The 25,834-nt window shown below is 55.9% G+C and overlaps 1 protein-coding gene across 1 annotated transcript in view; it reads left to right on the top strand.

Annotated features, from left to right (window-relative positions):
- The first annotated feature begins 495 nt into the window (after positions 1-495).
- The window catches only part of Ankrd33b (ankyrin repeat domain 33B), a 59,266-nt gene continuing 33,927 nt past the window's right edge, over positions 496-25,834 (top strand). Inside the window, exon 1 of the mRNA XM_042695195.1 lies at positions 496-825. Coding sequence (XP_042551129.1) covers positions 496-825 — 330 coding nt within the window. The remainder of the gene's footprint in view (positions 826-25,834) is intronic.

The following is a 25,834-nucleotide window of genomic DNA, read 5'->3' as shown; positions in this document are numbered from 1 at the left end:
TCCGGGTCCGCAGACGGCCGGGCTGGGTGGAACTGGGCCACACAACTTGGAACGGGGGGCGGGGGTAGGGGGGTAATGGACTCGGGCTCTGAGGCTGCCCGTCCGTCCGCCCTCGGTCTGGCTCGGGCGCCCCGACCCCACTCCATCCCCGCCCCTGGGGGCGCGGCACCCCCGAACCCCCCCCCCCCCCCGCCTCCCTGCGTGTTGTACTCGGAGCCTGGGTTCGCCGGTGCGCACTTGCCGGGCTCCCGAGCACATCCGCGGGATTACGGTCCCCAGGGCCCAGGGAAGCCCCGGCTTAGCTCGGCTCTAGTCCGGCGCGCGCCCCGCCCCGCCCCGCCCCGCCCCGCCCGGGCCGCCCCGCCCGCGGCTCCGCCCACCCCGGGGGCTTCGCCTTCTCCCCGGGCGCCGCCGCGGCCGCGGGCGAGCTCGTTCCGCCGGGCGGGGAGCGGCGCTGCGGGTCCGCGTGCCCGGCCCGTGCCCCCGGGCGCCGGCATGGTGCTGCTGCTGCTGGCCGGGTCCGGGCCCGAGGGCGGCGGGGCGCGCTGCCCGTCCCCGCCGGCCCCCGCCGACCCCGAGGACGACGAGGGGTGCGAGGACGCCCGGAGCCTCGCCACGGACGACGCGTTCTACCCCCCGGGCGGCGGGGAGCGCGGCGGCGCGGGGCGCGGGGCGGCCGTCCCGGAGCCCGTCCCCGAGCCCGTCCCGGAGGCGGCGGCCGCCCTCCTGCGCGCCGCCGGCGCCAACGACGTGGAGCTGCTGCGGGCGCTCGTGCGGCGAGGGCCGCGGCCCGAGGAGGTGCGGGAGACCGACCGCAACGGCCGGGTAAGCGCGCCCCCCCCCCCCCCGCGCCCCGCGATCGCCGCCCTCGGGGGGCCCCGCCCCGCCGCCTGGCGCTGAGGTGGGGTGCCGGGGGGGGGGGGGCGCGTCCCCGCCTTTAGCCCCGGCCGCCCGGGGCTTCCCCCGCGGCGAGCGCCCGGGGTCCGCGACTGTGCGCGCGCGCGCGTGGGTGCGCGTGAGTGTGCGAGTGTGGCAGCGCTCGGAGCGCGCCAGACGCTCAGAAAAAGTTATCTTGAGAAGGTTCCAGAAGGACTGGCTTTGGCACCACCAGCCAGACGCTCACGGGGAGAAACCACCCGCGGTTTACCCCCCCCCCCCCCCCCCCCGCCTCCCCAGGTGGGCCGATGGCGGCGTCCGCGCCCGCACGCTGCGCGCACCGGCCCGAGGAGAGCTGCGGTCCGAGGGTGGCGCCGGCGGGGCGGGGCGCGGCTCACGCGGGAACTTGAACCCCTGGCTTTGCTGGTCTTGGGTCCCAGGCCCTCTGCAGTTGCTGTCGCCGCCTGGCACTGGAGGGGGCCCCCCTTCTCTCTCGGGTCCCCCTGTGTCCCAGCTGGCAGCTCTCCCCCCAAGGCCAGGAGTCTCCCCCCCACCTCCCGCCCCTGGGGTTCTTGGGTGCCTGCCCCCCACCCCTTCAGCTTAACCTAGGTACAGGTAGGAGAGGCCGGAGGCTCCGCCCTGGGCCTGCTGCGCCCCGAGCGCCCGCGCCACCCCCCCCCCCCCCCCCCCCCCCGCCAGCACCCGGGCACCCCGCCCCGAAGGTCCTGCCTCAGCACCCAAGGCTGCGTGCAACCCGAGTCCCTGACTCAGTTTCCTTTTCTTGCTCCAGGCTGGTACTCCTTCACTTGAGCCACACTCCGCTTTTGGCTGGGTCATTGGAGAGTGGAATTTGTCTTGCTGGGCTCACTTTGAACTGTGATCCTCAGGTCTCAGCTTCCCAATAGCTAGGATTGCAAGCGCCCATGACCCAGCCAGGTCCGTGCTCACTTTCTGTCCCCTCCAGACCTGGCGTCTTCCTCATGCTGGGTAAAGCCATTCCTTCTGCTTTTTTTCCTTTTCTCTTGAGCACGAAGATGGAGAAGCATAGCCCCTTGTTTTTCAGCTTGGAGTCTCTTCCTCTGTTCAAAATCAAATCATGGGGCCAAAGGGCCAGGCTCCTGAGCGCTTCTGTTTCCCTCAGAAGGAGCAGCGCCTGCGTCCTGTTAAGCTGAGAGCTTACCGATAAAAATAGCTTCAGTCTTCTAACTGGCTGCTGGAAGAGTCAGTGTGGTGGAGGCTACATGCCATCAAGTGTTGAGTGCTGGGTAGAGGCTCGAAGGTGCATCCTGTAGTCCCTGCCTTTGGGTGTCCTGAAGGGTCAGCGAGTTGGGCCTTGCAGGAGAATGCAGTGAAGAGAGAATGCACCTGGGTGGGGCGGTGGCAGGTGCCCGAGGGCCTTCCTGTCACTGGGATTTGGTCGTGGTCTGGCGTGGAGAGAAGATGTCAAGGCTCACCTGACAAGAAACAGGAAAGGAACTAGTCTCAGCGCGCCAGGGCCAGCGCGGGCCGGGTGTGCCCCTGGTGCCCGTGGCTCACGCCCTCACCACCTGGCAGTTTCTATTTTAAGGCCACTTGGAACCTTTCTGCCTACCCCTGAGGAAACCGGCACCCGGGCACCCTGGCCCCTTGCTGGGGACTGGGATTGTGAACAGGCCGGTCAGTGAGCGGCGGTGACACGTGAGGTGTGGCGGGCCGGGGAGGCGTGCACCGCGCGCGCCAGGCCGAGAAGGCACGCGCAAAGGCCTCTAGTGCTCAGACTTCTCGGCGTTAGAGAAGCCACACGCTTTGGTGGCGTTGAGGGACGCCGCACTGGTGGCAGAGCGCCAGCTCCTCTGTGCAGTTCCGGGGGAAAGGCCTGTCAGGACTTGGACCCGGTGGGGGTGTGATGAGGAGCTCCCCTCTTCCCAGTGAAGGGGCATTCCTCACAGGATCTGGGGTTCTGCGTGAGACACCCCTCCCCTCAGGTGGGGGGCCATTGGAAGTGGGAGCGCTTCCTGCCCTGTCGTGTCCGGCCCTGCCCCCTCTCCCGTTCACCTCTGCAGCGGTGGCTGCTCCAGTCAGCAGTGGGAAGGAAAAGAAAGGAAGCGTCTCTGCGCAAGGGCAGCTCGCATGCAGCCTGTGTGTGCATGGAACCAGCTCATTAGCGCCGCGCTCAGCCCCAGCCTGGGGCAGGGACGCTGGGCTCGTGCCCATTGCTCAGCTCTCCAGGGTGGACGGGGCGGTGGAGGGTGGATGAAGGGGACACTGGGCCGGGACTCCTGGGGGCTGGGACTGAAGGTGTCTGCTCAGGTCATCTTAGGAAGGCCTGGGCTCCTGGCAAAGAGGCTGACAAATGTCTGCCCCCCCTCCTCCATTTTTTTGGTCCTGGGGTTTGAACTCAGGGCCTGGGTGCTGTCCCTGAGGCTCTTTGTGCTCAAGGCTAGGCTTCTATCACTTGAGCCACAGCGCCACTTCCAGCTTTTTCTGAGTAGATCACTGGAGATAAGAGTCTCACGGACTTTCCTGCCCCAGCTGACTTTGAACTGTGATCCTCAGATCTCAGCCTCCTCAGCTGGGATTACAGGTGTGAGCTACTGGCACCTGGCTGTGTCTGCCTCTTTCCCTACTGACCATAGCTTGATCTCACGGGCCCCACAGCAGAGAGAGGCTCTTTTTGTTTTGTTTTGTGCCAGTACTGGACCTTGTACCCAAGGCCTTGCACTCTTGCTGGACTTTTTGACTTACAGCTGGCACTTTACCACGAGTCATGCCTCTGGTCCAGTCTTTTGCTGGTTAATTGGAGATAGAATCTCATGGACTTTCTGCCTGTGCTGTCTTTGAACTGTGATCCTACAAGTCTCAGTCTCCCGAGTAGCCGGGGTTAAAGGCAACAGTCACCAATGGCTGGCTAGCATATTAAACAATACTGTGTGTATGCACGTATATGCATGTGTACATGTATGTATGTGGGTCCTGGGGCTCGAACTTAGGCCTGGGCACTGTCCCTGAGGTTTGTGCTCAAGGCTAGAACTCTACTTCTTGAGCCTCAACAATACTTCTGGCTTTTTGGTGGCTTTTTAATTCGAGGTAAGAGTCTCATGGACTTTCCTGTCCTGCTGGGTTCAGACTGCCGTCCTCAGATCTCTGCCTACTAAGTAGCCAGGAGTTTCCGATCCCAGACCCGGGAGACCTGTGGCCGGTGATGGCAGGCAGCTGGAGGCAGAGCAAACTCTTCATCTGCTCCGTCCTTCCGGCCGGCACACCTTCCCAGGCGGGTCTCCCACCACGCCCACCTTGTGAGGGACCCACCTGCCCCCAGCATCTCCCTCCCACCTCGGGAGCTGGGTCTCCTCCTGAAGGGATCACCCAGATCAGCTGGCGGAGGGAACATCTGTCCGTTGGTCCGCAGTCAGAGCGTGGTCAGGGCAGATGGCAGGACCAGCCAGGGCGAGCCAGCTCCTCCCTGGGCCAGTTCCCCTTCCAGCAGACTGGCCACCGTTCCCCGTGGAGGGGACCGGCTTGGGCTTGGCCCAGGCTCCGCACCACTACTGCTGAATTTAGGCCAATTCCAGCCTGGAAATCCACGCCTGCTCCCAGATGCCTTGGCCCAGAGCCCCGGGGCTTGTGGCTGGGTGAGGGGTGGGTCCAGGGAGGTGGTTCTAGGGCCTGTCTAGGAAAGCCCCTTCTGGCAGTACCACGCCCTGTGGGTGGTGGCAGAAGCCACCTCTGCTGGCCACATCCACAGTGACCCAGGGGCTGCTGGAAGGAGGGGAATTTGGGTGCTTCCATGAGAAGCCGGGGTGGTGGTGGTGGCTCACCTGTGCTCTGGGTACTGTAGACACGGGAACGTGGGCGTGCCCCCCCCAGCTCCTCCATTTTCTGAGCACTCATCACTTGCTCATCAACATAAGGCCCGATGGGTATGATGGCTGCAGTCAGAGCGGAGATGAACTGGCAGCACACTCCAGAAGATGCTCGAGTGCACATCGCCCTCTGTTTGAACAGGATGCCGTGTGCGGAGCCCAAGCATTTCCTTATTTACAATTTTGTCTCTCTTTTTTTTTTTTGAGACTCAGGGCTCTCACTATGAAGCCCAGGTTGGTCTTGAACCCTCAATCCTCCCTCCTCAGCCTCCCGAGTGCTGGGATTACAGGCATGTGTCACCAGCTCCTCTGATCTGTCATGCTTTAACAGTCATTGGACGGTTCAGATTTCCTCTTGTCTCCCTCGGTTGGTGGTGGCAACTTCTTTTTTTTTCTTCTTGTAAGAAACACTCCTAAGTTTTTTTAAGTATCACAAAGTTGCTACGGAATTTTCTTCTTAACCTTTGGTTAATCAGTATCATATGCTGATTTTCTTTAATGTGTTATGCTGTTTATCGATTTTATTTGCCCTGGACCTATACTCTTTACTATTTGCTCACTTTCAGCCCTCCTGTTTGCTTTCCTTCCTTGAAGCTTTTTCTTATAATTCTTACTTTTTTTTTTTTTTTTTCTGGTCAGTCCTGAACTCTGGGCTTGAACTCTGGGCCTGGGCGCTGTCCCTCAGGTCTTTAGCTCAAGGCAAGCGCTCTACCACTTGAGCTGCAGTGCCACTTCCAGTTTTCTGGTGGTTAATTGGAGATAAGAGTCTCCCGGACTTTCCTGCCCAGCCTGGATTTGAACCGTGATCCTCAGATCTCAGCCTCCTGAGTAGCTAGGATTACAGGTGTGAGTCACCGGCACCTGGCTGTTCTTACAATTTTTATAATTCTTCCTGCAGCTTCACTTCAGGAAATTCCCCTGAAGTCTGATATAGAACATTTTTATTGCTTTCTTCTAATTTACATTATGCTTTTTTTAAGCCTATGAGTTTAAGATTATACTTTGAATTTCCTAAGTGTCTATTTTAAGCTGTATTTAGGAAAACAATCAGGCATCATTTAGAGATCAGGGTCTGTATGATACCATTTCTTTGCATATTTATCAGTTTCTTGAGACCCAGGAATCCGGAATCATGACATACTAGGATGTCACTGCTGAACCGAGATCCTAGGATCTCAGTCTCCTGAGTAATAGACGTGAGCCACTGGTGCTTGGCTCTGATTCTTGTTAATTAAAAGAATGTAAAGAAATGGTTAAACTGCATAAAGATAATGGGTTTCATGTAAGTGGGAAGTCACACTGAGAGCTTGGTGGGGTGTCCAGGCATGCGTGTGCGTGTGCATGTGCGTGCGTGTGCGTCTCTGTGTGCACATGCATGTCTTTGTGTGCACATGCTCTGGTGCCCTCATGTGAGTCTGGATGAAGCTTTTATCTGTGTGGGGTGGAGTGTCTCAGTAGCTCCTTCTTGGAGGTTTTAGATGAAGTTGGGAATTAGGAATTCTCAGCCAAGTACAGTGACTCACGCCTCTAATCCTAGCTACTCAGGAGGCTGAGATTGGCGGATCATTTTTCTTTCTTTTTTTTTTTTTTTGTCGGTCGTGGGGCTTGAACTCTGGGCCTGGGCGCTGTCCCTCAGCTCTTCAGCTCAAGGCGAGCGCTCTACTACTTGAGCTACAGCGCCACTTCCGGTTTTCTGGTGGTTTATTGGAGATAGGAGTCTCACGGAGTTTCCTGCCCCGGCTGGCTTTGAACCGCGATCCTCAGATCCCAGCCTCCTGAGTAGCTAGGATTACAGGCGTGAGCCACCAGTGCCCGGCTGGCAGATCATTTTTCAAAGCTGGTCTGGCTAGAAAATCCTTGAGACTCTTATCCTCAGTAAATAGCTCCCCTCCCTGAATCCAGAAGTGGAGCTGTGGCTCAAGTAGTGGAATGCGAGCCTTGAGCAGAAAAGCTCTGAGACAGCATCCAGGCCCGAGTTCAAGCCCCAGAACTGTCACAAAAAAGAAATATTACTCCAACTAGTTTGCATTCAATGTTTCTTCCACATGATGCTGCTGCCTTTGAGTGTAACATCGCACTTGATGAGCAGATTCTCCCGGGCCGGGCTGCTCTGGAGGTAGAAGGCTGGGCAGAGAGGGCGCCCTGCCCTGCCCTGCCCTGCCCTGCCCTGCCCTGCCCGGGTTTGTGCAGCTGGCTGAGCGGTGGTGGCTCGTGCTGTCTAGGTGAGGAGGGGAGAAGAGCTCCCCTCTGAAGTCCTGGTGTCGATGAGGACATGTCTCCTCCGTGCTGAGGAAGGAGGTTTTGAGTACAGACCCAAAATTAGAGAAAGTCATGCTGTTCACAACTCTAGGAAAGAGCATCCCAGGCAGATGGGGCTGGTGGAAAAGTGTAGAATGCTCTAGAACAGTCAGAAGGCGGGGCAGAGCAGCTGGGGAGCTGGCAGGAGGGCTGGTGGTGCGCTGTGGTTCCGAGGGGCTGGCCGGGTCAGTGTGACTTCGTCTCCGTGTCCACTGCTGGAGCTGGTGCCCGTCCGTGTAGATGCCCAGGCTCCATGCAGCTGCCGAGAGACCCTAGAACTAGCTAGACCACCACGGGCTGTGTCTTCCTTGCCAGCCTACTGCCCATTGCCCTGTTGTGCCCTCAGGAAGAGGGTCCTGTGGGGTGTGGGGAATAGCCCTGGGGTCCTCTGGTTGGGTTTCTGGCCACCGTGTGGCTCCGCCTCGGTCCTCACCAGAAGCAGATACCCCATCAGTCTTCTCATTCCAGCATATAGCTACAGTGGAGGAGGCTCTGAGGTGGAGGTCCCAGGGTGGAGGATGACCTGAGCTGCGGAGGAGGGTAGGGCATCATTTAGAAATTGCTGTCCAAGCCGGCTGCCGGTGGCTCATGCCTGTCATCCTAGCTACTCAGGAGGCTGAGAGCTGAGGATCACGGTCCAAAGCCAAGTCTGTAAGACTCTTATCTTCAATAAACCACCAGAAAACCAAAAGTGGCGCTGTGGCTCAAGTGGTAGAGCGCTCACCTTGAGCTGAAGAGCTGAGGGACGGCGCCCAGGCCTAGAGTTCAAGCCCCACGACCGACAAAAAAGAAAAGAAGTTGCTGTCCATCTCTTCTCCTGTGGGCAGATGCAGATGCCACAGATCTCCCAAGCTGCCGGAGGCCTCTCCAGCCCGCCTCCACGTCCCTCGCCCTCATTTGTGTCGTGGCATTTGACTCAACAGCGCTGCCAGCCCTGGGCTTTTCCCAGTACATGCATCTGTACATCTGTACAGGACATTTTTTTTTAAGTGCCAGGCCTGGGGTTTGAACTCAGCCTGGACACCATTCCTGAGCTTTTTGGCTCAAATCTGGCCCTCTGCCCTTTGAGCCACAGCTCCACTTTTGGCCTTTGGTGGTGATTTGGAGCTAAGAGTCTTCAGGCAAGGACCCTGGCTTTTAACTTGGCAGCCTGAGCGGTGGGAGAGTGCCCCCTTGGCTAGATTCCGGGAGTGGTGAAGTCGGTGTGTGTGCAGGTTTTGTGTGAGGGGTGTGTCTGATCTCAGAGATCTTGAAGGTCTTGCATTCTCCCTGCGAGAACACAAGATTGTAGTCTTACAATCATCCTTGTTTCTTCTGACAGCAGTGAACAGTAATATTTATTAGATTATGTCTCTGCTTCTAATAGAAATATCACTGGGGGTAAATGGAGGGAAAACAAAGAGAAAAATGTAAAAGAAGAAAACAAGACAGGCTGCCTTTACTACCAGGCTAATAAGAGTTAACATTCAGGTATTCTTTGATGATCTGTGCTGTGGAAAAAAAAATATGATTACATGTTCCTGTCCATTTATGAATATAGTTTGGGCTCTTGCTTTATTAATTAGCATATTCTTAGCTTATTTTTGTATCAGAAATACTTCTTAATTTTCTTCTTTTTCTTTTGCAACGGGGTCTCAACTGCATAATCCATGCTAGCGTTGAACTTGTGATCCTCCCAAGAGCTGGATTACAAGTGTGTGTCACCATGCCCATATTAGAATCTTGAATTTTAAACTCCATCTTCTGCATACTCGTAGCTGTCTGCTAATTTGGGGGCATTCTGGTTGTTTCTGCACTCTTGCTATAATAATAAATAATGCAGTGATGTATGGGTATTTTAGTATATCTCATATTGACTCTGAATCTTTGTTTTTAGATCAGTCCCATTTTGCTGTATCCTTTCACACTAAATCAATTTTTAAAATATTGAGATAGCTTTGTTGGTCCTCGAAGCGTCCCAAGTCATATATGCTTGTTATCAAATATTCAGGTAACAAAGTTGTAAAATCAAAAGATAAAGGAATCATCATCTCAATGTGATTACATGTTTTAGGTGTAACTTCCCAGACAGCTAATATGGTACATGTAACTTTCTTGTTTCCATAGCAACGAAGTCTCGGTGTCTTTCTACATTGGCAAATCTGACAATACATTCTGTTTCCTGGATATTTTTATGTATTTAACTTGTGACTTTCCGTGGACATTGGGATTATTTCTGGTGTGTACTTCACAAATAGCACCGTGATTTACCTAGCCTTTGAATACCAATCGAATTTCTTCTCTTTCTTTTTGGTACTAGGCTTGAACTCAGGGCCTGGGCTCTGTCCCTGAGCCTCTCTCTGCGCAAGGCTAGCGCTCTACCACTTGAGTGCCTTTTCTGTGTATGTGGTGCTGAGGAATCAAACCCAGGGCTTCATGCATGCTAGGCAAGCACTCTACCACTAAGCCATATTCCTAGCTCTAATCAAATTTCTTTCTCATGAAACTGTTGGGTCTTGAGTTTGAATCAAGGCGGTATATCTGTTACAGAACGAGTCACCTGCTCTTCCCTGAGGCAGGATCAGACTTCTCTCTCCATATCACCTGTGGCCATGTTACTTGTCCAGGACAATTCAGCAAGAAGTGACCGGAGTAACTTTTGATTAGAGAGCTTTTTTTTTTTTTCAGGCATGGGGCTTGAACTCAGGGCCTGGGTGCTGTCTCTGAGCTAGCACTCTTCTAGGTTGATTCTGAGCCCTGGAAGGGAAAGCAGCGTGGAGAGCTAGCCTGCACTGGGCATGCACTGTGAGCAGGAAGCAGGCATCTATTATATAAGCCTCTGTTGTTGGGGATTGCTTGTTACTGCACCATCTCCTAGGTTATCCTGACAACACAGTGAATTACAGAACAATTCCCCTTCCAGAAAGAGGGTCTTTGATTATTTTCATAGCTCTTTTTTTGGGGCGGGCGGCGTCTGTTTTGGGGCTTGAACTCTGGGCCTGGGCGCTGTCCCTCAGTGCTTCAGCTCAAGGCTTGTACTCTACCACTTGAGCCACAGCGCCACTTCCAGCTTTTTTTTTTTTTTTTTTCTGATTATGTGGTGCTGAGGAATTGAACCCAGGGCCTCAAGCATGCAAGGCAAGCGCTCTACCACTGAACCCCCTTCCCAGACCTATTTTCATAACTCTTGATCTTCTCAATATTGCTTTGGTCTCCTCCTTCTGCCCTGCCCCTGTGCATAATTCTTAGCTAATGTATTTGACACAGTCTCTATGTTCTCGAGCGATGAGGCTGTTACCCTGAGCTCTGCTTGATCCTCTTCCTTCTGTTTTAAGTCTCGTGTTTCTATTATGTAATCCTGACTTTCCATACTTAATCTTGGGTGCTGTTTGAGTTCACCGATCCCACTGGGTACCAGTAATAGCCTGGATGGCTGGCCAGAATACCTGTGGTGTCAGCAGGCTCCTCCTTTCTCATGTGTTTTTCTGGGGAAGGAAGGAGACCGAGAGCTCTTGGCAGGGCTGGCACCTCGGTGGGAGAGGGGCCTCCACGCCTTGTCTTAGAAGTCTGCGGACTCAAACGGATTTGATCAATTTATCTTTTTGGGAGGGGGTTGTCTGGAGTCAGGTTTGTTGATCTCAGTGGAAGGGAAGGTCTCCCCATGGAAAGTGCAAGTCCCTGGTGGTCTGTGCGTGTTTTGCTGGGAAAGTGGACGTTTCTGTGTTGTCAGGTTTGTGTATTTCTTATTGGTGCTGGGCCTCGCTGCCGTGCTTCTCATTGCTTTTTCGTAGCCAGGTTTGTGGAAGTGGCCACCTGACTCTTCCTCCAGTGCTTTCGTGGTGGTGGATTTAGGACCTCGGTGTGGCGAGGAAGATCTGGCGTACCGTTTCCCTGTGCGGCGGTGGCACTGCCAGCCCATTAGGGAGGGGTCTGTTGTTTGTGGGAATTGAAATGGAATCTTTATGGTGGAGCATATGGTGTCTCATTAATATTTTAATTCATATTACTTTGCTTACTAATATGGCTCTCTATATTTTACATACATTTACCAGCTCTTCACTACCCATTTGAGTAAAATACTGTGTGTGCTTTATGCTGACGTTTAATATACTTCTGCTGACATTTAACTACACCTTTGTGTAAAATCAGTCATTATGACTGCTGATTTTCAATTGCTTCTAGCATGATTTAAAATTTTTTTTCTCTTTAATTTCTTTTATTTATTTACTTTTTTTTGGGGTCCGGTCATGGGGCCTGAACTCTGGGCCTGGGCACTGTCCCTCAGCTCTTTAGCTCAAGGCTAGTGCTCTACCACTTGAGCCACAGCACCACTTCCAGCTTTTTTCTTTTTGCTTATGTGGTGCTGAGGAATCGAACCCAGGGCCTCAGGCATGCAAGGCAAGCACTCTACCACTGAGCCACCTTCCCAGCCCCTAATTTCTTTTATTTTTTATGTGGTACTAAGGAATCGAACCTAGGGCTTCATGAGTACTAGGCAAGCACTCTGCCACTAAGCCACATTCCCTGCCCATTTAACATGATTTTTAATGCAAGTAATTGTTATGTGTTGTATGTAGCCAGGCACATTTTGTGAGTGTGTGTGCATATGTGTGTATATCCACATGTGTGTGTGTGTGTGTGTGTGTGTGCATGCACGCACCAGTCCTGGGGCTTGAACTCAGGGTTTGAGTGCTGTCTCTGAGCTTTTGTGCTCAAAACTAGTGTTCTACCACTTGAGCCACAGATAGACCTCTGGCCTTTTGGTGGTTAGAGATGAGGGTCCTGTGAATTTTCCTGCCTGGGCTGGCTTTGTACTGTGTTTGTCCGTCGTGGGGCTTGAACTCTGGGCCTGGGCGCTGTCCCTCAGCTCTTCAGCTCAAGGCTAGCGCTCTACCACTTGAGCCACAGCGCCACTTCCGGCTTTTTTCTTTTTGCTTATGTGGTGCTGAGGAATCGAACCCAGGGCCTCATGCATACAAGGCAAGCACTCTACCACTGAGCCACCTTCCCAGCCCTGGCTTTGTACTGTGATCCTCATGTATCAGCCTCCTGAGTAGTTAGGGCATGAGCCACTTGATTAGCTATTTCATTCATCATATTTGTCTTCATGATCAGGAAACTGTTTCAGGGTGTATGTTTGTATACCCCGCACATGCATATACATATACGTGTGTGTCCACACTTAGGCTTGCCCTAATCCTTTGGTGTTGTGTGTTGACTTGTGGCGCATTTGCATGTTTTCTGGCTTCTCAGAAACCAGCTTTTTCAGCAGAGTTGGTTGCATATTCAGCCTCTGTGCAGATTGCTCTGCAGCTCTTACTCACCTTTAAAGACAACGGCTTGTTCTGGGCCATCTGTCTGATTGTTTTCCCATGGCTTTTTATTCAGCAGCGTCTTATGTTAAAGCAACACACACCAAAAGTGAAAGACACTCCCTGCCCGTGGGCTTGCAGTGGAAGCAGGATGGGTGGTGGAGGCTCGGCCTGACTCCTCCCCCTACCTCTCCCTGACTCCTCCTGCTGCTTCTCCCCGACTCCCACCCCCTACCCCTGCACACGGCCAGCCCTCCCAGCTTCCAGCCATCCACTTTCTTTGGTAGCACTTCTCTGCTGGTGAGAAACCAAAGTTTTCCTATGTAGTTATCCTAAGCCTTTGTGTAAACGCGTGTATATGTATGAGTGTACATTTGAATAGAGATGGAGTCTTACTAGGTAGCCCAGTCTGGCCTAGAATTGCTGCATAGTCCAGGCTGGCTTCAGACTCAAGCCCCCGGCCTGCCACGTGCTGGGATTACAGGGCCCAGCATGCTGGGCTTCCTATGATGTGTCTCATCTCACCCTCAGCTCCTTTAGTGTCCGTTCTAGACCATGTTTCTCAACTTCTCCTAGGTGGGGACATTTTTAACTTTTCATCATTTTCTTCCCCCATCCGCCTCTCATACTATCTTCTTTATTATTTTAATTTTTGTATTTTTTGCTGTGCTTGGGATTGAACCCAGAGCCTTGTGACTACGAGGCAAGCTCTTGATCACTGAGTTACCCCCACCCCCTCCTACGCTGTCTTCCACATCTTTTCCCCTGAAGAAATGAATGGCATTTTCCAGACTCTGGAATTAGGCCCTTTGAGTCTAGAAGCTGAAACAGGTAATATTCAGATTGTTAATAATGAGCGTCATAAAGCTACCTTGTTGCTTGAAGGGTCAGTTTGGAGCTAGGACCGTCCTTTGCAGTTTTAAACTACGTTAGCCTCTTCCACTCCGTTTTGATCTGTTTGTTGTTGTTTCTCTTGGCAAAGCTTTAGCTATTAACCCTGTTTCTTAACTGAGCTCATCTTATTGCAGCCCTGCCTTTGCAGATTGGAGCTCTGGGACCTCACTTCGCTTACGTCATGGTTAGGAGTGTGCAGGTGGGTGTCTGGGACGCCTGATCAACGTCCCTACTTCTGGTTTGAGAATGGTGGAGAGCATCTGTAGCTGAATAGCAGAACTGAAAGGAATGAATCAGAGGCAGGGCCGGCGGCTCGGAGTGGTAACCCCGCGCCATCTGCCTGTGCAAATGAGTCTCGTGGGGAGATGTGTGGACGGGAAGTTAACAGCTCTGCGTAGAGTGGTGTGTCACCCAGCTGCTTCGCCCCAGTGCCGGCCACCGCGTGCTCACGTGGGCTTTCTTCCATAATGCTAGCTGCCCACATGGCTGGCTTTCGCAAAGGAGACACGTGTGTGTTCTGGGCGTGATTTGCAAAGTATTCCTCCATTCCAATCAGCCGTGTTGTCCTGTTTGTGAAAAGTTGAAATTCCTGGTAGTCAGAAGGATAAACGCCGTGCAGATGATCAGGTGCTGTGAATATACTCCTACACGACACGGTCAGATTTTATTTTGCAAAAGCAAATCAACGCCACTGAGGCTGGAAACAGTTCCGCACATAAAGGGACTTTCAAACCTCCAGTCAAGTGTGTACAGCTACAGGCCTTCTCCTCCCCCTCCTCCCCCTCCTCCCCCTCCTCCCCCTCCTCCCCCTCCTCCTCCTCCCCCTCCTCCCCCTCCTCCCCCTCCTCCTCTTCCCTCCTCCTCTCTTCCCCCCTCTTCCCTTCCCTCCTTCCTCCTCTCCTCCTCCCTCCTCTCTCCTCCCTCCTCCCTCTGCTCCTCCCTCCTCTCCTCCCTCCTCATCCCTGTTCCTCCCTCCTTCCTCCCCCCTCCTCCCTCCTCTTCTCTCCTCTTCCCTCTTCTCTCCTCTTTCCTCTCCTCCCTCCTTCCTCTCCTCCCTCCTTCCTCTCCTCCCTCCTCCCTTCCCCCTCCTCCCCCTCTTTCCCCCTCTTCTCTCCTCTTCCCTCTCCTCCCTCCTTCCCTCCTTCTTCCTCCCTTCCTCCCCCTCCTTCCTCCTCCCCCTCCCTCCCCTTTTTCTTCCTTCCTTCCTTCCATTCTCCTCCCTTTTCCTCCCTTCTCCTCCCTCCTCCTCCCTCCTCCATTCCTCCTTCTTCCCTCCTCTCCCTTCCTCCTCCTCCCTCCTCCTCCCTCCTCCTCCCTCCTCCTCCCTCCTCCTCCTTCCTCCTCCTTCCTCCTCCTTCCTTCCTCTTCCTCATGGTGCTGGTGTTTGGACTCAGTTTTGAGAGACAAGTGCTCTACCACCTGACCCACACTTCTAGCCTTTTATGCTCTTATTATTCTGGACAGTTTCACTTTTAGCCTGGACCAGGAAGAGGCAGCGCCCACCAGAGGCAGCGTGGGGATGGCACCAGCCTGAAGGGCCATGCAGCTGCTTCTTTTTAAAATTATTATTATTTTATTTTTTGTTGGTTGTGGGGCTTGAACTCTGGGCCCGGGCGCTGTCCCTCAGCTCTTCAGCTCAAGGCTAGCGCTCTACCACTTGAGCCCCACAGTGCCATTTCCAGTTTTCTGGTGGTTTATTGGAGATAAGAGTCTCACAGACTTTCCTGCCCGGGCTGGCTTTGAACTGGGATCCTCAGATCTCAGCCTCCTGAATAGCTAGGACGACAGACTGAGCCACCGGCGTCCGGCCTGGCTTCATGGATGTTACCAGGAGGGCCGTCCTTCTGCTTCCAGCTGTCCCAGGCCCCCTGGAAGTGGCTCTCGCCACAGCCTGGCCTACAGCTGATTCTTCTAGAACTTGTTCCCACATTCTTTTTTTCTTTTGGTGTGGGTTCTGGGGCTTGAACTCAGGGCCTGGTGTTCTACCACTGGAGCCACAGCTCCACTTCTGGCTTTTTTGGTGGTTCATTGGAGAGAAGAGTCCTATGGACTTTCTTGCCGGGACTGGCTTCATATTTTCATGGTCAGGTCTCAGCCTCTGAGTAGCTGGGATTGCAGGTGCTGTTCCCACATTCTTTGCCTGGCTAGTTCCCTCTGAAAGCAAGAGCGAGTCAGTGGACCTCCTGGGACCTCCCTAGCAGCTGGCTGTGCCCCCCCCCCCCCCCCCCCCCCCCCCCCCGTGAGGCCAGCCCCTCCCCCGCCCTCCTGCTGCCTCTCAGACTGCTCTTCCTGGCTGTTGAGCTGATGCCCTGACTTAAGCCCCAGACTGGCTCTCAACCTAAATGTGCTTGCTGCATCTGGTACACAGGGGGTGGGGGGGGTGGGGGGGGTCACCCCAGGGTGGTGGGGACAATGGCAGAATTGAGTCTCTGCAGTGAGCCAAGCCGCTGAGCAGAGCCCCAGGAGTTCTCCTAGCCAGGGCAGCAATGATGGGGCGCGCTTCCTGTTGCAGGAACATTCCAAAATTCTAGGTAGAGGTGTGCTGATCACACTCCCTGTTGCCAAATAAACACAAATATGTATATAATATAATGTATATATGTGTGTGTGTATATATATGGCTAGAAATGTGGCGTCGTGGCAGAGTGCTTGTCTAGCATGCATGAAGCCCTGAGTTTGATTCTTCAGTACCACAGAAACTGCGGGAAGCGGTGCTATGGTTGGAGTGGTAGAGTGCTAGCCTGGGGCAAAAGAAGCTCAGGGACAGCGCCCAGGCCCTGAGTTCAAGCCCCAGGATGGGCAAAAAAGAAAAAAAAGAAAAAAATATGTATGCACACACACACACACATTCTTGGTTGGATCCTTTTGATTTGCTGGTTCTCAAACTTTTGTCCATCCATCTGTCCATCCATCCATCCATCTGTCCATCTGTCCATCCATCCTCCCATCCTCATAGACTCTGCAAAGCCTCCGGGAGCCACAGGGCCTTGAGCAATGAAGCAATGAAGCTCCAAGTCCCTGCTGGGCGTCTCCTCCGTTAGCTGGGGTGAGGCAGGACTCTAAGAATAACAACTTCCTGGCAGAAAATGAGGTAACAGGAAGGGAGTTCACTGACAGGTGATGCCAGGAGCTGCCAGGCGGGAAGCCCCGCGATGGGGAGGGGAGGGGAGGGTGGCCTCCGGGTCAGGTGGCAAGATGGGTGCGCGTGTCTGGTGAGTGCAGGCTGGGAAGAAAGGTGTGGCCAGAACCCCCTCCCCTCCAGGACAGAGAATGTGCTGGGCCTCCTGGACCCAGGAGAGAGCTATGGGGTCTGGGCCTGCCGGAGGCCGCTGCAGTTGTGTGGGGTCTCCTGCCCGTCGCAGGCAGCTGTGTGTGGGGTCTGCGGCCGGGAGCTCGCGTGGAGCATGCACAGAGCGGCAGCCCGTGTCCCAGCCTAGGCGGGGAGCGCCCTGAGGATGCTGAGCTGGACTTGGGCTGAGGGTGCCCAGCCCCGGGGTGGTGGGGAGAAGGGAGAGGGAGGGGCTGGGCAGCCTGAGTGCCTTGGGCCAGCTGTGTGCGGCTGGGATCTGGGCACAGCACCACCCTGGCCTTCTGGACTTTTCCACTGAGAGCGGGAGTCAGGAAGGGCCGTTTTAAAGAGGGAGGAGCCATCCGACCTGGCTTGCTGTCCTGTGAAGGAGTGTGGACGGGGATGGGAGGGAAGACAGGTCCAGGCAGGTGTGTGGCAGGGCCAGGCCTGTGGGCTTGGAGAAGGGGGCTTTGGGGCTGGCGGAGGGCATGGGAATCCCTCCAAAGCCCGTGGAAGTGGCCGCCCCTGGAGGTCTGCGCGTGGGAACTGACTTTTCTCCCCAGTCCCCACAGCCAGGGGAAGGCAGAGCTCAGCTCCGCACAGCTTCCTGCAGGGACCCCCTTCCCGGGGGGGGGGGGGGGGGCGTCGCTCACTTTCATATACTCTTCCTTGTGTCTGTCCCCACTGCCCTAAAATATTACCTACAGAGACCCCGCTTCCAAACAAGGTCACGTTTACAGGGTTAGGATCTGGACTTAAGTTTGTGTTTATGTTTATTTTTTGTCTGTCATGGGGCTTGAACTCTGGGCCTGGGCACTGTCCCCGACCTAGCTCTTCAGCTCAAGGCAAGCGCTCTACCACTTGAGCCACAGCGCCACTTCTGGTTTTCTGGTGGGTCATTGGAAATAAGAGTCTCACGGTCTTTCCTGCCAGATCTGGCTTTGAACCATGATCCTCAGATCTCAGCCTCCAGAGTAGCTAGGCTTACAGGTGTGAGCCACCAGCGCCCAGCTTTTTTCTCTCTCTCTCTCTCTCCCTCTCTCTTTTTGGCAGTAGTGTGGGTTTTGAACGCAGAGCTTCATGTTTGCCGGGCAAGTACTCTGCCCCTTGAGCCATACTCCCAGCCCCTTTCTGTGCTGGTTATTTTCGAGATAGGGTCTCGCTTTAGGTCTGGACCAGCCTGGTCCTGCTATTTGTGTTTCCTCACGTTTCTGGGATGGCAGCTACACACCACTGCATCCAGCCATTGATGGGGTTGGAGTCTCATGACCCCTCCCGCCCCCGACCTCCCCCGCCATAGGACTGGCTCTAAATTGCATTCTCCTGATCTTTGATCCCAGTTAACTAGGGTTACAGGCAGGAGCCACCATGTCCGGGGCTGGCTTGCTGATGGCTGTTTCCAGCAGGGTTTGGCCGTGAAGCTATTTGCCCTGGGCTCTGTGGAGAAGCTGTGGCACGGCTCACAGGAGTCTGCAAAGATGCTGCTTGTGCCAGGGATCTCTTGTTCTTCCCAGGAGAGGGACAGATGGTTTCTGCCTAGGAAAAAAACAAACCATGACAACAGAATGCCTGCTCCCCTCAACATTAATGACACTTGCTAATATGAGCCTCTTACTCACGTCGAATGTATGTTGGGGACATGTGGGATCCTCTCCTTGGTTGTTAGAGTTCTGGCCCTGGGTGCATTTGCTAAGAGTGTTGGCTTCTTTGCTGGTTTTGTATGTGTATTGGCACTTTTTGGCCTGTGGGCTGTTTTGTTCAAGACAATGTGTTTGAGGGGAAGCAGAATCGCTGCATGTGTCATGTATTCTTTTCCTAAGTTTGAGGCTAGCAGGGTTTGTACTGTTTGTTTCTTTCTGTCTCTCTGAGGAAGAGTCTTGCTGTGTATGTAGCCCAGGCTGGTCTTGAACTCTCGATTCTCCCACTTCAGCCTCCCATGTGCTGGGATGATAGGTGTGTGTCATCATACACTTGCTGTTTGCAAGTTTGAGTTCTACATCAAGCTGTCTTACACAATCTTGTCCCCGTCTTGCTGTGGGTACCCATGTAATTTCTCTTGGGGGCAGATCTGGGCAGGGCCGGTGCTGAACTTGAATGGATGCTACCAGTTTTCCAGTGTGGCGACCCCGCTTTCCACCCCCTCCCGTGGGGAACACCAGACTTCCACACCCTCGCCAACATTTGGTATTGTCAACGTGTTTAATTTTAGCCATTCTGGTGGGTGTGTGTGGTACCTCTGTGGGTTTAATTCGCATCCCTCTGATGACTAACGCTATCAGGTACCTTCACGTTTGGAAAAGGTTATAATTTAAATTTTTTACATTAAAAAAAAAAGCCACATTGGGAGACATTAATAAACACCCGCAGAACAGATACCCCGGAGGGAGCCGAGATCGCGGTGGTGGAGCTGCTCGCTCTGATGGCTGAGTCAGACAGACAGATGCCAGCTTCATGTCTATCTCTGATCGCACGTGAGTTGGCAGCTTGTTTTTCTTAGAGCAAGCAGGGAGGGTTGCGTGTAAAGAACATTTTGAGAATGGAAGGAAAGGACAAGGCTGCCTCTCCCACCGGGAGCCAGGTTTGTGGAAGGAAGGGGACCCGGCCCCCTCCTGGGATATAATCGGGACACCTCCCCCCCCCCCCCCCCATCTCCACCTGTCAGACTCCAGGATGTGCTCCCTGTGGCCTGGGAGGGTCACTCCTGGCCCTGGCACAGGCTGCTTCTGGTCCCGCAGGGCATCTTTCTACAGCTTGGCCACGAAGGCTCAGCCTGAGTTGGTGCCAGCCTCCCCCCCCCCCCCCCAGTTCCAGGCTGGTTTCCATTGTCTGCGCTCACACAGTCCCCTGGGCCAGCCGAGTGTCGTCATTGTTTACTTCCTGCCACACACTGAGCTTCCTGAGAGGAAAGGCCTCAGTGCTCCTCTTGGTCTGCCCAGGGCCCAGCCAGGCCCCGTGCGAGCGGCCAGCATCCATGTTCAGGGGCCCTGGACCATTGGGTAGAAGGGGCGGTGTTTACAAGTTAGTGGGACCCATCTCCTATCTCCAGGGGACATGTTTTCTGTGGACATCGTCTAAGTCTCCGCACCAAGGAGGCAAGTCTAAGCCCTCAGATTCTGCAGTCTGGCCAGGCGCTGATGGCTCATGACTGAAATCCTGGCTCAGAGGCTGAGATCTGGGGTCACGGTTCAAAGCTAGCCTGGGCAGGAAGGTTTGTGAGACTTACCTCCAGTGGCTGACTCGAGTGATAGAGCACCAGCCTGGAGTGAAAAAGCTAAAGGACAGCACCCAGGCCCTGAGTTCATCCGTAGTATGAGCATGCACATGCACACGTGCACGCACGCGTGCACACACACACACACACACAAGATCCTTTAGTCAGACCTGCTCCTTGTGGCCAGTGTGTGTCTGCCTGTGTTGAGAGCTTCCTTTGTCCCACGGGTCTGGTGGTAGTTGAGACTGGCGAGCAGGCAGGCACGTGGATGGTGTCCGTGGGCACCTGCGCTGGAAGTGATTTGGATACACATGGGTGTGACGAGAAAGGGGATTGCTGCCTCATTCAGAGAAAAACTGATCCGAACAGGGAAGTGTCTGCTGCCCTTCAAGAGAGGCTACGAGCCGTGCGCCTGGTACCCAGGGCAGGCTGGCTTCACTGTCCGTCCGAGGGTCTGGCCTGGCACACCACGCTGCGTACAACCCTTCCTGCACTGCGTTACCCAGGGGCTTATTAAAAGAAATGCAGATGGGGTACAGTGGTTCATGTCTGTAATCCCGCAGAACAGAAGTGGAGCTGTGGCTCAAGTGGGAGAGCACTAGCCTTGAGCCCAAAACCTCAGGAATAGTGCCCAGGCCCCGAGTTCAAACCCCAGGACTGGCACCAAAAAAGAAGGCTTTCCAGTGTCCAGGGCAGATGGGAGCAGGGTGGGAGGGCTTGGAAGGTGACATGTGTTGGGCACACAACCTAGAGAAGAGGTCCCAGATATCCTCGTCAGACAGAAATGGCTTCTGCTGAAATCCTGGGGCACTTCTTGCTGTTTTATTTTTCTATGCATGGTTAGATTGTGTTTGAAGAACTGTGGATTAGAATACGTCTGCTCGCACTTTCTATTAGTATTTAACCATCTTCTCTTGACTGTGCCCTGGGGGGGGGGCTTTTGTCTTCCTAATTTCAGAAAGAGAACTTTTTTTTTTTTGGTGGTGGTCGGGAGAACCTTGTTCTCATGACATCTAAGAGCAGGTGAGTCCTGTGGAGCCTGGAGGGGAAGTTTTCTTCATAGCCGGTTTTGGAATATATTCTATCCAACTGTACCTAGCATACATACCAGCCAGTCAGTTTCCATGGTTGTTAGGACAGTAATAATGATCATTATGTATTTCCACATGAACATGTGTATGTGACCACAGCGCAGTGAGCTGCCTCTCAGGGCAGACGTGGACCGTGTGCAGGGGTGTGCAGGCGTCAGGAGGTGCGCTGGGTGTGCAGGAGTCAGGAGGTGTGCTGGGTGTGCAGGAGTCAGGAGGTGTGCTGGGTGTGCAGGAGTCAGGAGGTATGTTGGGTGTGCAGGAGTCAGGAGGTGTACTGGGTGTGCAGGCATCGGGAGGTGTGCTGGGTGTGCCGGAGTCAGGAGGTGTGCTGGGTGTGCAGGAGTCAGGAGGTGTGCTGGGTGTGCAGGCTTCGGGAGGTGTGCTGGGTGGGCAGGAGTCAGGAGGTGTGCTGGGTGTGCAGGAGTCAGGAGGTGTGCTGGGTGTGCAGGAGTCAGGAGGTGTGCTGGGTGTGCAGGAGTCAGGAGGTGTGCTGGGTGTGCAGGCATCGGGAGGTGTGCTGGGTGTGCAGGAGTCAGGAGGTGTGCTGGGTGTGCAGGAGTCAGGTGTGCTGGGTGTGCAGGAGTCAGGAGGTGCGCTGGGTGTGCAGGAGTCAGGAGGTGTGCTGGGTGTGCAGGAGTCAGGAGGTGTGCTGGGTGTGCAGGAGTCAGGAGGTGTGCTGGGTGTGCAGGAGTCAGGAGGTGTGCTGGGTGTGCAGGAGTCAGGAGGTGTGCTGGGTGTGCAGGAGTCAGGAGGTATGTTGGGTGTGCAGGAGTCAGGAGGTGGCTGGGTGTGCAGGCATCGGGAGGTGTGCTGGGTGTGCAGGAGTCAGGAGGTGTGCTGGGTGTGCAGGAGTCGGGAGGTGTGCTGGGTGTGCAGGAGTCAGGAGGTGTGTTGGGTGTGCAGGCATCGGAGGTGTGCTGGGTGTGCAGGAGTCAGGAGGTGTGCTGGGTGTGCAGGAGTCGGGAGGTGTGCTGGGTGTGCAGGAGTCAGGAGGTGTGCTGGGTGTGCAGGCATCGGGAGGTGTGCTGGGTGTGCAGGAGTCAGGAGGTGTGCTGGGTGTGCAGGCATCGGGAGGTGCGCTGGGTGTGCAGGAGTCAGGAGGTGTGCTGGGTGTGCAGGAGTCAGGAGGTGTGCTGGGTGTGCAGGAGTCAGGAGGTGTGCTGGATGTGCAGGAGTCAGGAGGTGTGCTGGGTGTGCAGGAGTCAGGAGGTGTGCTGGGTGTGGAGGAGTCAGGAGGTGTGCTGGGTGTGCAGGCATCGGGAGGTGTGCTGGGTGTGCAGGAGTCAGGAGGTGTGCTGGGTGTGCAGGCGTCAGGAGGTGTGCTGGGTGTGCAGGAGTCAGGAGGTGTGCTGGGTGTGCAGGAGTCAGGAGGTGTGCTGGGTGTGCAGGCATCGGGAGGTGTGCTGGGTGTGCAGGAGTCAGGAGGTGTGTTGGGTGTGCAGGCATCGGAGGTGTGCTGGGTGTGCAGGAGTCAGGAGGTGTGCTGGGTGTGCAGGAGTCGGGAGGTGTGCTGGGTGTGCAGGAGTCAGGAGGTGTGCTGGGTGTGCAGGCATCGGAGGTGTGCTGGGTGTGCAGGAGTCAGGAGGTGTGCTGGGTGTGCAGGCATCGGGAGGTGCGCTGGGTGTGCAGGAGTCAGGAGGTGTGCTGGGTGTGCAGGAGTCAGGAGGTGTGCTGGGTGTGTAGGCATCGGGAGGTGCGCTGGGTGTGCAGGAGTCAGGAGGTGTGCTGGGTGTGCAGGAGTCAGGAGGTGTGCTGGGTGTGCAGGCATCGGGAGGTGTGCTGGGTGTGTAGACATCCTGAGGTGTGCTGGGTGTGCAGGAGTCAGGAGGTGGCTGGGTGTGCAGGCATCGGGAGGTGTGCTGGGTGTGCAGGAGTCAGGAGGTGTGCTGGGTGTGCAGGAGTCAGGAGGTGTGCTGGGTGTTAAGGCATCGGGAGGTGTGCTGGGTGTGCAGGAGTCAGGAGGTGTGCTGGGTGTGCAGGAGTCAGGAGGTGTGCTGGGTGTGCAGGCATCGGGATGTGTGCTGGGTGTGCCGGAGTCGGGGTGTGCTGGGTGTGCAGGAGTCAGGGGGTGTGCAGGAGTCAGGAGGTGTGCTGGGTGTGCAGGAGTCAGGAGGTGTGCTGGGTGTGCAGGAGTCAGGAGGTGTGCTGGGTGTGCAGGAGTCAGGTGTGCTGGGTGTGCAGGAGTCAGGAGGTGCGCTGGGTGTGCAGGAGTCAGGAGGTGTGTTGGGTGTGCAGGAGTCAGGAGGTGTGCTGGGTGTTCAGGAGTCAGGAGGTGTGCTGGGTGTGCAGGAGTCAGGAGGTGTGCTGGGTGTTCAGGAGTCAGGAGGTGTGCTGGGTGTGCAGGAGTCAGGTGTGCTGGGTGTTCAGGAGTCAGGAGGTGTGCTGGGTGTGCAGGAGTCAGTTGTGCTGGGTGTGCAGGCATCGGGAGGTGTGCTGGGTGTGCAGGAGTCAGGAGGTGGCTGGGTGTGCAGGCATCGGGATGTGTGCTGGGTGTGCCGGAGTCAGGAGGTGTGCAGGAGTCAGGAGGTGTGCTGGGTGTGCAGGAGTCAGGAGGTGTGTTGGGTGTGCAGGAGTCAGGGGGTGTGCAGGAGTCAGGAGGTGTGCTGGGTGTGCAGGAGTCAGGAGGTGTGCTGGGTGTGCAGGAGTCAGGAGGTGTGCTGGGTGTGCAGGCATCGGGATGTGTGCTGGGTGTGCAGGAGTCGGGAGGTGGCTGGGTGTGCAGGCATTGGGATGTGTGCTGGGTGTGCAGGAGTCAGGAGGTGTGCTGGGTGTGCAGGAGTCGGGAGGTGTGCTGGGTGTGCAGGAGTCGGGAGGTGTGCTGGGTGTGCAGGAGTCAGGAGGTGTGCTGGGTGTGCAGGAGTCAGGAGGTTTTCTGGGTGTGCCGGAGTCAGGAGGTGTGCTGGGTGTGCAGGAGTCAGGAGGTGTGCTGGGTGTGCAGGAGTCAGGAGGTGTGCTGGGTGTGCAGGCATCGGGAGGTGTGCTGGGTGTGCAGGAGTCAGGAGGTGTGCTGGGTGTGCAGGAGTCAGGAGGTGTGCTGGGTGTGCAGGAGTCGGGAGGTGTGCTGGGTGTGCAGGAGTCGGGAGGTGTGCTGGGTGTGCAGGAGTCAGGAGGTGTGCTGGGTGTGCAGGAGTCAGGTGTGCTGGGTGTGCAGGAGTCAGGAGGTGTGCTGGGTGTGCCGGAGTCAGGAGGTGTGCTGGGTGTGCAGGAGTCAGGAGGTGTGCTGGGTGTGCAGGAGTCAGGAGGTGTGCTGGGTGTGCGGGAGTCAGGAGGTGTGCTGGGTGTGCAGGAGTCAGGAGGTGTGCTGGGTGTGCAGGAGTCAGGAGGTTTTCTGGGTGTGCCGGAGTCAGGAGGTGTGCTGGGTGTGCAGGAGTCAGGAGGTGTGCTGGGTGTGCAGGAGTCAGGAGGTGTACTGGGTGTGCAGGAGTCAGGAGGTGTGCTGGGTGTGCCGGAGTCGGGAGGTGTGCTGGGTGTGCAGGAGTCGGGAGGTGTGCTGGGTGTGCAGGAGTCAGGAGGTGTGCTGGGTGTGCAGGAGTCAGGAGGTGTGCTGGGTGTGCAGGCATCGGGAGGTGTGCTGGGTGTGCAGGAGTCAGGAGGTGTGCTGGGTGTGCAGGCATCGGGAGGTGTGCTGGGTGTGCAGGAGTCAGGAGGTGTGCTGGGTGTGCAGGCATCGGGAGGTGTGCTGGGTGTGCAGGAGTCAGGAGGTGTGCTGGGTGTGCAGGAGTCAGGAGGTGTGCTGGGTGTGCAGGAGTCAGGAGGTGTGCTGGGTGTGCAGGCATCGGGAGGTGTGCTGGGTGTGCAGGAGTGAGGAGGTGTGCTGGGTGTGCAGGAGTCAGGTGGTGTGCTGGGTGTGCAGGCATCGGGAGGTGGCTGGGTGTGCAGGAGTTGGGAGGTATGTTGGGTGTGCAGGAGTCAGGAGGTGTGCTGGGTGTGCAGGAGTCGGGAGGTGTGCTGGGTGTGCAGGAGTCAGGAGGTGTGCTGGGTGTGCAGGCATTGGGAGGTGTGCTGGGTGTGCAGGAGTCAGGAGGTGTGCTGGGTGTGCAGGAGTCAGGAGGTGTGCTGGGTGTGCAGGAGTCGGGAGGTGTGCTGGGTGTGCAGGCATCGGGAGGTGTGCTGGGTGTGCAGGAGTCAGGAGGTGTGCTGGGTGTGCAGGAGTCGGGAGGTGTGCTGGGTGTGCAGGAGTCAGGAGGTGTGCTGGGTGTGCAGGTGTCAGGCACCAGTCCTGGCCTGCCCCTCAGGAGGAGCCGGTGTTGGATGCGTGTGTACACATGCGCAGTGTGACCTGATGGCGGGGGTGGGGGGGGGGGTGGGGGGGGGTGGGGGGGGTGGGATGGGGGAGGGAAATGTTTCCATTGATTTTCTTCCATAGTTTCTGTGGCTCAGGAACAGCCTAGGTGAAGGTAAATACAGTGAAAACACATTGTGGAAACAGGGCCGTGAAACTCCTTTGTGCACTCAATACACATGAAGGAAAGACATGACTGCCACTGTGCTTGTGTGCCAGACAAGCTATGTGGGGGCTATGGGTCCCCTTCTGAAGCCACGCCCCACTGTGGGGGCGAAGTTGGTATGGGCTGGTGTCTGGGGTTCAGCTCTCCTCGGGGAGGCCTCTCTGCAGGGCTGTCCACCAGAGCTTGGGCTCCAGGGGGGAACGGGCAAGGGGGCGAATATCAGGAGACAGAGGTGCTCTCCTGGCGGCCGTGGCCATTGCCAATCTTCGCCCTACACGGTGGAGATTTACCTAAGAGGTATTTGAGTTCCCAGCCATGATGTCTGGCTAATAACTCCTCCCCCGAGGCTGGTCCTAGAAACTTTGATCTCCCCTGATCTCCCCCGCCTGCAGCCAGTCTTCTCTGACCTAGGGGTCTGATGGAGGTGCTGAGGTCTCATTCCACAGAGTCCTGCCTCCAGCCCCGGAGGGAGGGAGGCTACAGGGAGGGAGAGGCCAAAAGAATCTAACCCAGCAGGCCTCGTTGGATTTCCTCTGTCAGACAGACATCTTCAGTGTGAGAGCAGAGGGAAAGGAGTTGAGAAATAAACAGGAA

Source organism: Dipodomys spectabilis, unplaced genomic scaffold (genome assembly GCF_019054845.1).
Source record: "Dipodomys spectabilis isolate Male_0828 unplaced genomic scaffold, ASM1905484v1 ptg000179l, whole genome shotgun sequence".
Classification (NCBI taxonomy): domain Eukaryota; kingdom Metazoa; phylum Chordata; class Mammalia; order Rodentia; family Heteromyidae; genus Dipodomys; species Dipodomys spectabilis.
Note: the sequence above shows the minus strand (reverse complement) of the source record. Positions and strands in the feature narration are given on the sequence as shown.